General features: G+C 40.5%; 1 protein-coding gene across 2 annotated transcripts in view; it reads right to left on the bottom strand.

Moving 5' to 3' along the window:
* LOC138003742 (death-inducer obliterator 1-like) overlaps positions 1–15,000 on the bottom strand; it is a 41,731-nt gene that overhangs the window by 1,522 nt on the left and 25,209 nt on the right. The window contains exons 10-18 of one of the 2 annotated variants that reach the window (XR_011123639.1): positions 12,306–12,465; positions 9,475–9,591; positions 8,821–8,892; positions 8,439–8,480; positions 7,730–7,938; positions 6,242–6,307; positions 4,933–5,191; positions 4,523–4,718; positions 1,773–3,686 (exon numbers count right to left, since the gene is read on the bottom strand). Coding sequence is in view for 1 of the 2 variants with exons in the window: in XM_068849964.1 (XP_068706065.1) it covers positions 1,861–3,686; positions 4,523–4,718; positions 4,933–5,191; positions 6,242–6,307; positions 7,730–7,938; positions 8,439–8,480; positions 8,821–8,892; positions 9,475–9,591; positions 12,306–12,465 (2,947 nt within the window). In the remaining variant the exon portion in view is untranslated. Of the gene's footprint in view, positions 1–1,357; positions 3,687–4,522; positions 4,719–4,932; positions 5,192–6,241; positions 6,308–7,729; positions 7,939–8,438; positions 8,481–8,820; positions 8,893–9,474; positions 9,592–12,305; positions 12,466–15,000 lie in introns of those variants that run through there. The other variant, XM_068849964.1, reaches the window with a different exon arrangement.

The following is a 15,000-nucleotide window of genomic DNA, read 5'->3' as shown; positions in this document are numbered from 1 at the left end:
CGAACTTATTCTTGTCCATATTTGGGTATAAAATAGACCGTATTCATAAATGGCGGCCAAGAAATTATTCTTTTGTCTTAATGCTAATCATCCTAACTAGCCTCACTTTGGAACAAAAATTCTTTTGACTTTTTTGCTCGTGCTAACGAGGCTAGTTAGGATGATTAGCATAAAGACAAAAGAATAATTACTTAGCCGCCATTTATGAATACGGTTTATTGTTGCCCTAAAATCCCCAGCTTTGTTCCAAGGAAAAGAGTTGAAAGACACACGCTTCAAGGTCATGTGCTTCTGCCTTTTTTAAATGGACACAGCGAGATTGTTAGTCTAAAAAATATCGTAGTCGGGTCGGTACATTTGTTTACATTATAATCTAAAGTTACAATCTGCGCTAGCAACGAGATACTAGTATCAGATCTTGCGTAGTCATCGAATTTCGACAACCACTTAATGATAGCACAGTGACCGGTGGTTGATGCCACGTGATATAATAACTGACTCTACTGTTTAAAGTACAGATTTCATCAACAAAAACGAAGCCACTGTTTAGCGGACGCGTTTACGCAAAAAAAATGTTTATAGAACCTTGCATTACAACATTACAGTCAACGGGTGTATCTGATGTAATTACAGATTTCTACGTATTTCTTGTTCAGTCTGTGTATTTTCCCTATTATTGACATAATAAAACCGTTGAGTAATGAACAGTTATAAGATCCATATGGTTAACGTTAAGTATTTGTTATCGAAGGATACCCAATCCAGTATCGAATTGTAGTCCCAGGCTGGAGTGGCCGATTGCAACCCACGATCGTCCGACTGCACTTCTGATCACTTGCTCTTCCAATTGAGCTATCAAGCCACCTTGGAAGCCGGTCAATTGTAAGCTCAATTTACACCCGAAATAAGTGAATGGAATGATTTTAAAGTATGTGAAATTTCATATACTTGAAATTTAGAATGGGCAATGAAGAGAAAGTTAGAAAGATCATCGCCTTACTAAGTACCAGCAAGGCAGCAAAAAAAAAAACACAGGCTTCAACGATAACATTTGATTTTGTTTGTTTTTTACACACTATGTTACGACCCAGCTAACAATTTGCAACCCACCACCCCCGCCACTAAGACAAACTCGGCTTTGGACAATTAAGGCCAGGTATGGACTGCCCAGTTGGAAACAAATGGCTTAATCGCGTGAAAATGAACTATTATAAGAATGCGTTGTCTACCCCGTTAAGTAATATTATCCAAAAGTTCATCGTTGCAGACTTGGTTTTCATACGAGGGGAAAATCCCACGGGTTTAGGTTTTTTGGCAGTAGCCTGACAAGATGTAGTACACGAGTTGCGAACTCTTTCAACTATTTCGCAAAAAGGACCCTTTAATGAAAGCGTGAACGTTACTAAAACGGTTAAGTTAAAATCTTCACTACTATGCTTTTTTAAAACACTACATTTCTCTGTACACATATTACAAACACGTCGAAGACGTGGAATTGAAGTCCACACGAACCGTCAACAACATCGTAACAAAAAGCGAGGAGCGATGTCGACACTAAGGACCTTACAAGATCGAGTCAGCGTCGATTGGTCTCCTAGATTCGTTACCGCAACACCTCATCAAACCAGGATAAGACCAGTTGAGAGGTGTCATACGTGCTAAACGAAAAACTTATATAACAGAGTTTAACGTTTATCAGCATACTACACAAAAAACCTTGAATGATCTTACATGGAACTTAACAATCAACAACAATAACGAAACCGTGCTACCTGTACATGACAGGACACATTGATGAACTTGACTGAAGAGCTCGATAACTCTCACCGTCAAGGATTTTTCTTTCGAACTGTCAGTTTGTTATCGTCTCCATCTGCCCCGACTCCAGCGTTCTTTAAACCTTCTCCCGCGACCACGATCATCATGTCGTTCGTTGGGAGGATGTTCGAATCTTTCTCTGCGCGGTTCATCATTGTACCACGGTCGTCCATGTCTATGCTCTTCGCGGAAGGATCTCCGAGAGTCATCCCGTGAATTGCGGGAATCCCGAGGGAATCGCGAGTTATCATGCCAGCTGGATCTTTGCCTATCGTTTGTTCTTCGGTAGTCGATATTTTCCACCCTTTGCTCGCTTGATCTAGGAAGTTCCCGTGATTCTAAGCGCGACTCATGGGCTGCCAGCCTCGCGCGCTCCTCTGGTCGAAGATGGCTGTACTGCCCAATCTCCTGAGAGTCATCGTTCACTTGACGAGTCACTTGAGGGGGCTCAGAGGGGCTCCATCTGTTAGCGTGAGAGCTTTCTGAAGATGTCGGCTGGTTCCCTTGGGACGATGAGACTCCGGGCTGTAGTCTATAATCTGTAGAAGACCCAGTCTGAACTCTACTGTCTAAAGAAGATCCAAGATGATGCCTCTGTTCTGACGAGGGACCATAATGTGGTCTGCGGTCCGCATAGCGTTGCAGGCCTTGTTCAGAGGAGTGCCCAGGCTGTAGTCTGTGGTCCAAGGAAGGCGCGGGAGAAGGTCTGTAGTCTGAAGAAGACCCAAGTTGCATCTTCTGAGTTTCTTGCTGCTGCAGTCGCTGAGACGAGAGGCGCAGTCTTTGCTCTGAAATGGGGGACAGCCGAGATCCTTGAGTACTTGATGAGGATGGATGTGATCTATGATCTGTTGAAACCGTTGTCTGAGAAGAACTATTAGGTGACGCTACGGATTGCATCTCAGAGATGACTGGCACAATTGGCTGAAGCATACGACTTGCTAATGCAGAGGTACCCTGTTCAAGGCCTACAGATTTTACTGGATATACCTCACCAACGGATGAGGAAGTGGCAGGTAAAAGTTTTGTCTCTCTCTTCAGATCAGGTTGACTTGCTCCCACTCCTGGTGTAGAAGTGCTTCCTTTAGGTAGCAAATTAGTCAGTGCCGATAACTTAGATGCACCACCTTGAAGCTTCTGTAGAGTGGATACCAGCACCTCTAAGCTGGAAGGTTTAGCAGACTCTTCAGGTTTGGCAGCAACGACCGCTTGCGATGGAATGGGATCCGTGGCATCAAGGTCAAGATCTAGTCCTTCCTCTGGATCATAGGGTTCATCATCGTCGTTACTACCACAACTCGCGCCCTGTTTGCCTTCAATTGTGACATCAGAACTGCCTAGCTTCTTTGAACCCAGTCCTTGAGGTTCCTCTGGTTCCGTCTGCTTGCGTTGGTTCTGTTCCAAAATATACTTTCGAGCTCTTTCTTGAAGCTCCAACAACTGCTGCTTCTGTGCCTCGACGGATAAAATCGACGATTTTTCCGTGGAGGTAGTGGGAGAGGCAATATCTCCAATCGAAGGTGGCATTGGTAGTGTTGTAGATTTTGATGAGGGCGAATCGTTACCTGATGCATCTTTACCTCCTTTACTCGCCATCTTGGCTTGTGAGGTATGGTACTGGAACACAATATCATCTATATCAGCAGGTGGCGAGTCGCGCAGTTCACTAAGGGCAGCATCAGTGTTTCTCCGAGCGGGGCTATCTGCAGTTCCTCCATCACTGCTGTTTGTTTCAACACTAGCAGAGCTGGTTCGACGTTTTGGAGGAGGCGAAAGAGACCGCTGACTTAAAGCACGTGGGCGTTTAAACAATGCCTTTGATCGGACAATGACGCCAAGTAGCATATGGGGGCGAGGTTCATCCAGACCTAGAAGAAACAATTTCTCATAAGCTTTGAAATCGCTAAACGACCTTCCTTTCTTTTTAATGACAAGCATATTTAGTGCAGTTCAGTGAAATAAATATGAAGAAAGTTTTTTGATGCCTTCATGAATGGCTAAGGAGTTAAAATAGCGATTCCTCAGGAGAGTTCCTTCAGCACCTAAACACTGATACATACTAGTTTGATTAATACCGTGGTAGATATTGTCCAATTTCCTATAGCCTTGTCACCGTTTTCGGTGTTCAGATAATTAAGATTGCATTCACTTTTAAGACAGTTGATTACACACAGTCACGAATTTAGCGAAGGACATCTGTTCCACTTCTTCATCAATATATAAAATCATTTTTTAGCTACCAGCGAGTAGAGGAGCTATGATGTTTGGCCCAAACAGTACTACCATCGACGAAACAGACTGACGGCTGAACAAATCAGAACTGTGTTGTGCTTTGGCAAAAGAAGCAATAGCGCCAAAGAAACTGATTCACAGATATTAAAATCTAATATCTAACAATTACAAGCAGGGACAAAACTAAAAAACCTTCTGTTCCGTGAAGTAAGTCTCGATATTACTACCCCCTCCCCCCAAAAGACAGTGTTAAGAGCTGGATGGGTTATTTACCCATCATCCTAAAAACCAATGACCCGGGTGGGGTGAGGGGAGGGGGCATTCTTGGTTTTCTTTAAAGATATGGTCCAGAAATTAAAAAACTAGGAACTAATTCACCCTTTTTGCCCACGGTTGTAGAAATGAAAGTCTGCAAATATCATTATTACAACAGAACCAAGTGATTCGAATGCTTAGGTTAATGCGTTCGTACCTGGACCATCAAAAGGAAGCAACTCTGGCGGAATCGGTTGGTGTGAAGCCAAAGGTACCAGGTACATGTCCTTGACACCAGTGTAACAGTTACTAACCACACCACAACGCTTCCGACTGTAGAAGTACGAGTAGAGGGAGACGTAGCTGAGTTTTTCATCATCTGACGATGCTTCGTACCTTATTACACATACCTCCTGAAATGAAGGGGAAAACAAGTCAATAACGACTTTCAAACGGCTTTCGGTTTGTGGGAAAAAAATACCAGGTTATATTTTCACAAAATGTATGTTTGATGGCGTATAGACCGACAATCCAGAGAGCATGACACCAATTAAATCACAGAACAACAAGCACCCTTGCTCGTATCTTTTAAGACAATCGATAATAAGTAGAATTTAGCAAACATACCCTTGAAGTAGAACCTTTCAGCTGAACAAGATAGTCCCAGACTTGCTCGTGAGCTATGCGACCCTGAACATGCAGCGTGTCTGGCAACAGATGTAAGAGGTCATCACAAGACCCTGACACACGGAAAGCACTGGTGCCAAATTTAGCTACACTCTGCATCATCACAAATCCTTTCCATACAGCAGGCACTTTCTTCTGAGTTTTGTTGAGTACAGAAGGTGAGACAGGCGGCTGGGAGACTGTGGCCGAGTCAGGTGAGCTGTAAGAAATTTACGTTAATGCCCAGCATTCTCAATTCTCTCAAATTCCATAATAAATCCTGTTTATCCCCCAAAAATTTTGGATAACCAGTGTTTTCGATTTCGATGCCATTTCTTAGAAAATGAAACCTTGAAGCTCCACATAATTAAGAGACATGTATGCAAGAGAAACTGATATTGTGCAGCGTGAGCGAATTTCGATTTGTAAGTGGAACTTAAACTCTCAAATTTGCTGCCATTATGGAATATTATCACTAAGCAACAGGCCATTTCCGAGTTCAAGTCTGCCTCCTCTTCAAAGCGAGTCTAAGTGCGAAGTTTTTGTAATGGTAATTAGTTCTACTTTACATATGAATGAAAACTAATTTTCATAACAAAAACTTCGCACTTAGACTCGCTTTGAAGATTAGGCAGGCCAGAACTCCGAAATGACCTATTATACACCTTATTCCAAAATGGCCGCTGATTTATGCGCATACAAATTGGCCCTTGTTGCCTCGTTCAAGATAAAATATTCTTTTGAATTTTAAGCTTAAGAACGAGGCATCAAGGGCTAATTTGAATAAAAACAAAAGACTATTTAAATGGAGGCCATTTTGGAAAAGGTGTATGCCATGGGCATTTAAAGGGTGACAATTATACTTTTCCTAGAAAAAAATATTCTGATAACATTGTACAAAGAAGCACTGAAGAAACTTCACGGCTTGAAAATGCAAGCTAAACCTACAACGTTTCCCTACAGTACTCAGTTTTAATACAATACAATACAACGCAATAATTGACCACTCCCCATAGGGGCTTTTCAGGGCCAATGAAACACAATCACGACAGAACAGAACATTCAACAACAACTGTTAAGAATCCCAACTGGCCGGAGGCAAGCTAGTTGGCTATTTACATGTGCAGGTGAGAAGTTGAACCAGGGTTCAACCAGGGAAAAATTCAACAAGTGGTCAGAACGTGTCCTCAACCCGGGATCTCCGGATTTCAGGGCATGTGCCTTAAGCCGCACTTGACTAAACTGAAGACGGTAAATTGAAAGCACATACTTGGCAGAAGTGACAATTTCCATGGGTGTTGGAGATGGCATAGAGCTCTCTGCAACAGCTTGTACTCTGCGGAGATGAAGTGTAAATCAACATAACTTCAAAGTAAAAATTGGGTAGGGGAGAGGAGAGGCTAAAGACAAGAGTCTTCAAGTATAATCTTAAAGTAGCACAGGAACATCAGTGGCCACACGGTCACAACAACTAGATCTTTCAGACACATTAATTATTGTAGTAGCTATAAAGTCCCCTTTTCTTGTACTACATACCATCAAATGTTTTTTCCCGAGGACGATTCGCGATTGGAATGAACTACCAGATTCTGTTGAGGTAGTTCCAAGTCCAGAAACCTTCAAGAGGTGGTTGTGGGTCTACCTTCGCGATAGACGCGGACCAAGTGTTCTCTACATGTAATTATTAAGTCTCACTTGCATTGACATTGTTTGATTTACGCTTGCACAATTATTTCATGTGCACACCTACACTTCTTATTTCTTATATTGCAGACTCACAAGAATCTTCTTATGAGGAGGAACAAAAAAAGGGAGAGGACCTTTATTTAAGTGTCTAGTCATTCTAGCGCTGGAGCGTTAATTGGAGACACTGTAAACTGAAATTAAAAATTAACGCAAAACAGGTCAAATGTTGGTTTTTGTGGAGAGGGGAAAGGCGGAGTACCTGGAGAAAAACCTCTCGGTGCAAAGTAGAGAGCCAACAAACTTAACCCACATATGATGCCGACTATGGGAATTGAACCCGGGCCACATTGGTGGAAGGCGAGTGCTCTCAGCACTGCGCCATCCCTGTACCCGTGCTTCACGGTAAGAAGAAGAAGAAGAAGAAGAAGAAGAAGAAGAAGAAGAAGAAGAAGAAGAAGAAGAAGAAGAAGAAGAAGAAGAAGGTTATCATCGTTGTCACTGTCGTTGCTATCACCACCAGGATCATCATGCTCATCAAGCATGACATATGTCCTTTTTTCACTAGATGACGAACAGATCGTTGAAATGGACAAGTCATCCTATGGTTTCTAATGTGAATTTAAGACCACCAATTCTGCTAGTGTTGCCCGACGTAAATTCAGAGAAGACGGACACTGGACCGACACACTGGATAAGTTTGAGCGCAAAAGGACTAGCACTACGTATGGCTTGGTCAGCTTACCTTTCGCGCCCACCTTTCCTCCTGCCGCATTGAAAACTTCCTGTAATCCATCGCTAGTTCCATTTCCCCGCGGCGGTTAATTTAGCGATTTGTTCGTCAAACGTGAAGTACTTCGCACTTTGGTCGACTTGTTCGTCTGGGCGGACAAATCATCTCCCTACATGGACCAATTTCAGACGACTGAGTCGCCTAAAATTTGTTTGTTTCATTTTTACATCAGACGATTTGTCCATCCAGACGATGTTGTCCGTTTTCTAGTACGAAAACGGCCAATGTACGAGAAGTCCTTTAATTAACTCCTTTTTCACAAGATGATGGAGTAACACTTACATGGATGTTGTGGAAACAAGTGGAGAAGGAGTTTCTCTTCTGGGAGGCTCCCCTGGGGGTGCCATTTTTCCAGTGCAGATGCGACAGTTGAGATCAAACAAGTGAATGCGGTGTTCATCTGTGGTATCCAAGAGTAGGGTACTGGAGCTTGTGTTGCTGTCTGGAAGACCTTTCTCCACCTTTAACTCAGCATTTGCCTTGATAGAATTCTAATCAAAAGTGAAAAAAGTTATCATCAAACAGAGCACTTCTTCAGCCAAGCTCGATTGCAGGTTACTGGGAGTGCGTGGGATCCACCATTTTTAAATGCTTACAATTTGCAAATAAAAAATCCAAGGAGTCAAATCAATTTGACAAGCCTGATAAACCTTCCATATTATGCAACATTTTCAATTGTAGTCACACAAGTAAAAACGTAATTGGTTTAGGCAGTACCGCCTACTTTATGATTCATAGCCCCCACTCCTCCCACCATCACCCAGTCCTCCAAGGCCACAGCTATGAGGGTCGTCTGAGGGTTATGTCAAAGTGCTGTGAAGACTTCAAAGTGGTAAGACCTGAACAAGCAGGTACAACCAGCAACAACATCATACTGAATTGAGGAAACTGCACAGCAATGTGTGCGGCAGGATTCAAGACAACAAAAAAACAAGAGTTCCCTCTATTTCTTCAATGAAAAAGCAAAGTATAGCCTCAAGACAACTCTTACCTCAAGTGTGCTTAAATCATCATCATCAATTTCTACTTCACCCTGAAAGAACAAAAAAAACCCCAGATGTTCAGCAATTAACAGACAACAAAAATCCACAATTAATCTTAAGAAATCAACCACTCTCAGGTTAAGTTTAGTTCTCAAAATTGAAATTGTTCCTGGGCTATAAAGCCACCAAGCTCCACACCTAAAAACGGTGGAGGGGGGGGATTCACAAGATGTAAAACCGGAGCTGGAAGGGGCTGCATTCCTACCCTTTCATGCCATGTTACCAGAAGAAAGTACACAGGTAGGATAGCCCTTGGCTGTCAACTTGTAAGATCTAGAACTCCCTTGAGCATACTTTAGGGTGCAGCATTGAAACTGAACAAAAACCCACCTTGTGCGTTTTTTTTATATGTGCTTTGGTTGCGTTTATTTCCTCTTGATTCAACTTAATCATCTCTAGTGTCTAGACAAAAACCAAAATCAACAAATAAACAAATAACTAAACAAACTAAAAACAAATTGGAAATTGGTACCACTAAAAAACTATCTGTCTGTTATTGCCTGCTCTGACACAAGTAAACAATGCAGTGTTTTACAAAAATTTATTGCCTAAATGAATAACACAACACAACAGATTCTTTGCCAGAGTGAGTCCAAAAGCAATGCTTATCTTTTGAAAATTATTTCTTTTACACACAAATATTGAGAAATTGGAGTTGGATAAAAGAAGCTGAAGTGACCTTGGACATGACCTTTTTTTACAGTTTGTCCTACGGTAATCTCAACTTGCCTCCAAAAATTCATAAACAATTCATAAAGGTCACAGTATTGAAGTGACTTATACATTTATACCACTGTAAATTCTAATACGGTTTAAATGTTACGCTAATAATTATTAGAGTGAATGATCATACATGTAGATCACAAATTTATTTCACCCGACAGATAAAGTCCCACTCATTATTGCATCAATAACCTACATGTGTACCTATACTGTAATTTCAACACATGATCCTCTGAAATTGCAGAAGTAAGGAGTACTTACATGCTTAGTTTCCTGTTCGCGCCATGTAGCAAGCTCAGGAGACGCAAGCTGTTCTGGTGTCATTCGGACAAGCCGGTCTACACCAATTTCTCCAGACAATACATGTCGAAATAGAACCTGAAAGACAAAATGAGCATTAATAGTGTCAGCATTAATTGTCTTGGTCAGTAGGTTAAGAATATTGGTTCATGGTTATTGGAAGTAAAGCCCTTTCTCAGGGCTAAACCCTTTTCTTTCTTTCTCAGAGTAGGACTACTTTTTGTAATGAAAAAACAGCGATATTCTTTAATGATTCCTTTGCCAATTTAACTTGTTTAATACAAGATTCACAAAATTAATTTGTCTCTCAGATTTTCACTTAACAAGAGAAGTATACAACTACTGGAAAGTAACTACATGGCAATAACGTTACCATGGCATTATCTTGAAAAGAAAAATGGCCTGTTTACAAGCTGATGTAAAGGAATAATTTCCTTGGAATAATGAAAAGTAACATTAATAGCACTGCAGAGATCTAATCTTGTAGGATAAATAATTGATTTGGATTTTCCCAAACTTGGTCACTACTCTAGCAGAATGGAATTTCAGTAGCAGTTATTCTTCCTAACTTGTAAATTGCACTGTTGGGGTACAATAATGACCTTTGACCAATCAGCTAGATTTACCACACATGGCTCTGGTGTACAAATGTTAATAAATTAATGTTTGGACTGAGGGTGGCCTGGGATGAATAACAAAATATTTAATTATAAATTATTATGGATAATTTCACAAGTCGCTTGTATGGTCAAGTGGATAAGAGAGTGGGCTACGTGGAAGGTAAGGGGGCATGGATGGAGACAATGGGGATGATCAGGGAGGGGTAGGAGAAGTAGAACAGAGGAAAGGAAAGCCTCATTCTTTTTGAGATCCCCCAAAAAAACAAAGCCCCTGTTTTTTTCAACTAACCCACCCCCCCCCCTCAAAAAAAAAAAAGGGAAAATCCCTTTCTAGACAGTTGATAAAAATAAACCGGTAAAAATTAAACTGGTTCAAAAAATTTGAACTGGTTAAAAAAAAAACCCAGGGGATACATCCCAAATAAAAAATGCCAATGAAATTACAGTGCAGCTAGCATGAGGATACTGTATGTGCAAACAAAAGCATTACTAAAACAGGCCCTCATGTACATGGTAAGAGTCTTCTCCAATGAAACTGTGAAATGGAGGAATCTAGCATTAATACATTGTATACTGTGAGGAGCCTGCATAGTGCCATCTCAATATACATCATCATGTAATACAATTTACAATACAATACAATACAATGCAATAGAAATTGAAGAGAGATGTACATGTAAGGCCATAAATTGTTTTCGAACTGTCCAATGTAAGCACAAGTGCAAGCATAAGTACAGGTACATGTAATGTAGCTTATGTTAAGTGAAAACAAACATTGACATATAGTGTAAGCAAAAGAACAGGTATAAAACACAATCTTTACAACTTAAAAGGCTCTGTTCTTGTTTCAGCCAATATGGCTGCAGAAACTCTCAAGTGTCAAGTGCTGTTGTTTCATCAAAATGAACCGTGGCCTCGGCCATTTCGTTCAAATGTTCAGATGCAGGGGAACCTGGAAGAAGAGCCACACATATACCGTATTTACCCGCGGATAGGCTGCAGTTTTTACCCGGAAAAATGGGACCGAAATTAGGGTTGCGGCCTATACGCGGGTACAAGCGTTTTGATACACTGTACCTCATTAATATGCAAGAGATCTCACGGTCATTCACTAAATTGGCGTTTTAATGTTCACTTTCAATTGTTACTAACTTACACCACATACAACTAAACACTAAACCATTGTTTTTGTTAACAAAATATCCTTTAGCGTGAAATTGGTAAGTTTTCACACCTATTGTTTTTGATCTTCCATTGAATGATACCGCTTGTAAAAATCCGTTCTAAAAAAAATTGATATCTCAGGATCTACTGACTCTACGAAATCACTTGAAACGGGAAAATATTCTCTACCTCAGGGCAGTGCTTGCTAGGAATATTTTACTGATGTGCCGAATGTTCTGGTGTTTTAAAATTTTGTCCGTGAATGTTTGTTTACACTCGTGCCAACAATCACCCCTTAATTATGCAGCGGCAGCGGCACCATGAAATGAACATTTTGGCATCAGTTTTTGTGTGTGAATTACTTTAAAGCCTGCATTTTCACATCTTTTGTTTTGAGTTTCCAGTTAGTGAAAAATATTATATTTTCAACTAAACAAAGAAAGAAGCTCGCTGCTGTGAACTTAACAGAGTAAGAAAGTAACATCACATGCGTGATAAACGATTTTGATTGCCAACGATATTTGTTGATATGTTTTCAATTTGCATTGGTTTTCATCGAGAGCATTTAAGTTTATTAGGCAATTAAAACAGGATAAAAAAGGCAATATACAGTTTTTTAGGAAAAGTTTCATTAATGACTTATATATTTTTTCCCTACTTACGGTTTTAAAACTATATATAATTACGGTAGCTGTTGTTGATTATTTATCCCGGTACACAACCTCACTATTTTTTTTTTCCCATGAAAACCATTGAAAGTTTGGGGTGCGGCCTATCCTCGGGTAAATATGGTACATGTGGTAAATTTCCTTATGCTTATGCGATGTTTTGTTTTCACACTGCATAAGACAAACGCAAGCCCCAGAGCAAATACAAGAAAAGGAACATTAATTTTGATCCTAACCTTGTGCTTGCAATTGTGCTTATGCTTGAGTCAAGGCCATTTTCTCAGTGAAATGTTATGATTATTTCAGAGTGAAAAAAGACAATCCTGGTGTTTTGTCTCACCTTGTTCCGAGGATCCTTGAGGTTAAACATTAAACTACGATATTTGTTCTTGTAACGATGCCCAGTGTCACCAAAGAAAGAAAACATTTCCCCTTCAACACTGTGGGAGCACTTGTCTATAACCTCGTCACTCACAATCAGATCTTGCTGATCCTTTGATCTGTAAAAACAAGATATCATTTTTGGATTAAGACCACAGATTTAGCCTCTGAGCAGGTTCTATAGTTCTTCAGTGTAATACAAGAGTGTAAGATGTGGCTGCCCTGCAAAATTAAACTGCAAATCCACGAGATGATTGTTATGGTTACACAGGAATCGAAGATTCACCAACAGTGTACCGACCAATGATACAATCATGAAGTTGCTTGCAGGCTAAAAGTATTACCACAACTCCTCAGAAAATCTCCTAGTCACGTGTGACACAAATGCACAACTATCACTATTAATTACACCATTGCTACTGAATTTTTGTCTCTGTTGAAAGGAAGAAGGTCCTATAATCTTACACTCTCGGAAGTGAATTTGTAGCAACAATTGGCGTCAAAATTGTTGAGACACTCTTATCCTTTAGAGTCGATTTCAAGTTCGGTGCGAAAATGGCCCTCTTCCCTGCACCCTCGGGACATTGTTGTGTTTTTTCCTCTTTTCTAAGAGCCTTGTCGACAGCGGTACAACATTGATTAGGGTGGGGTAGGGAGGGGTATCCCCGACAAGTTTTCTTTGCAGCCAATGAATGTGTGGTTGCCAGTGTGCTCTGTTAGCAACTGTCTCAACTAATTTTGTCGCCTATTGAAGCTTTTAATTCCACTGAAGCAAACAATTCATTAATTTTGCTTGTACTTTACCAAAGAAATATTGCTCAATAATTTTACACCCCTGAGCAGTAATATGTTTGTGATGCCTTATAGCGGAGCTCAGGCACACAAAGCGCACCAGTGGAATACCATGGGTATTCCTGTACAGACTGTGGGGCGGAGGTTGGGAGGCAAGACAGCCTCGAGTGTTGCATTTGGCAACCTGCGTATTGGTGGACAGAAATCATTTGACCACCACCGGGTTTTTATGCTATACGATTTTTGTTGGTACTTAAGTTCTTATCTTGAGAAAAACGAAAGACGATAGCTATCATGCCAACAGATAACAGCAGAGTGAATGCAACAGGCAGAAGCCATGGTTTAAAGAAGAGGAAAGGGAAAGAGAGTGGCAGAGAGCAAGAACGAACAAGCAAAGAGCTAGTGAAGAAGATCGCCAAAGGGAGCGAGTTAAGGATAGAAAACAATGGCAAAATTGTAGCAAAGAAAGTTGCCAAGTGGAGTGGGAAAGAGGCAGACATAGGAGAAAAAAATTAAAGCGAAGGACGTCACAAGGCGGAACGACTGGGGCTAGAATAAACAGGCAAAGACAACGTGAGAAGAGAGTCAGTGGCAGAGGCAATAATACTAATACTACAATACTAATAATACTAATACTACAATAAATAATAAATTAAAATAATAAATAATAAATAAGTGACCGTCCAGATGAAAAGGATGCTGAGACCATTTCTTCCCAAACGCGTTTCAAAACAGTGTTTCAAACAAATGTAAACGCGTTTCAAACAGTTTCAAACATGTTCCAATGCGTTTCAAACAAAAGCGTTTCATCTCGTTTCAAAAACAAGTGTCACATTTCATTGCGTTTGAAACAGAAGAATTAACATGTGTTAACATGTGCGGTTCTTCTGCACAGTGTTTGTTAAGTTTCGTCAAATATGAATGAATTTCACTTTTTTTCAAAACGTTTCTGAAGCTAAATAATTTCAAGATCTTTGAAATGGAAATGAACGAAAGTACGGGTGTCTGTTTCTTCGCTAGGATGCCAGAGGCTTTTTCTCTCTTAGAGCGACGGAATGGCGAGTCGCGAAGCGGCGAGAAAAACCGGTTCGCCGGTTCGTTCTTTCGTTTTTCGCCTTTGATCTTTCGTCGCCCAAAGATAGCAAAAAACCTCTGGAATTTAGGGAAACCAGAAACCCTGCATTTCAGGAGGATTTGAGCGTAGTGGATAACGAGTATATTTTAGTCAAACGCGGGAGAGATATTTCCGATATTTCTGTCACGTCCTTGTCATGCAAACGCATACTTTTAGTGAAACGTTTCTGCCCAGAAGGCTTTAACGATGCTGAGAAGATCTTGCTAACTGTAAGAGCTAAGCTTTTCTTCAGTTAAAATAATGCCTTCACCGTTTTTTTGATATTGCTATTAAGAGATAGGCGCTTTGCTTTGGAAACAGCGTTTATTTTTTGCAGTGAATTGTCACGCGTGACCCGGCAGAATATGCAAGATCTCTTCGCGATCTCCGAAATTTGATTGTAATCTCGGAAGTCTTTCACAAAGTCTTGCTTCAAATTGCAGTTTTTTTCTAAACATTAATGCACTCTGTGTCGTTTATACGTTTAAAATGATTCTTTTAAGGAAATGGAATTACAAAGTGTACTCTGTTTTAAAAGAAACAGAACGCCCGCGAGAATTCAGAATCTCAATAGTCGAACTTGAATTCTTGTTTCAAGTATTTCAAAATATTCCTGTTACCAAGTTTATAAGATCACCTGTGAATTTGGAAAGTGGTTTCAATGGCAGAAGTTACGGAAGTACTATGAGAATTTAAATGTCGGCTTGAATGGAAGCTGTGTAGTCACGCAACCGGCTTTGGAGTTGCT

The sequence above is a fragment of the Montipora foliosa genome, chromosome 5 (genome assembly GCF_036669935.1).
Source record: "Montipora foliosa isolate CH-2021 chromosome 5, ASM3666993v2, whole genome shotgun sequence".
Lineage (NCBI taxonomy): Eukaryota > Metazoa > Cnidaria > Anthozoa > Scleractinia > Acroporidae > Montipora > Montipora foliosa.
Note: the sequence above shows the minus strand (reverse complement) of the source record. Positions and strands in the feature narration are given on the sequence as shown.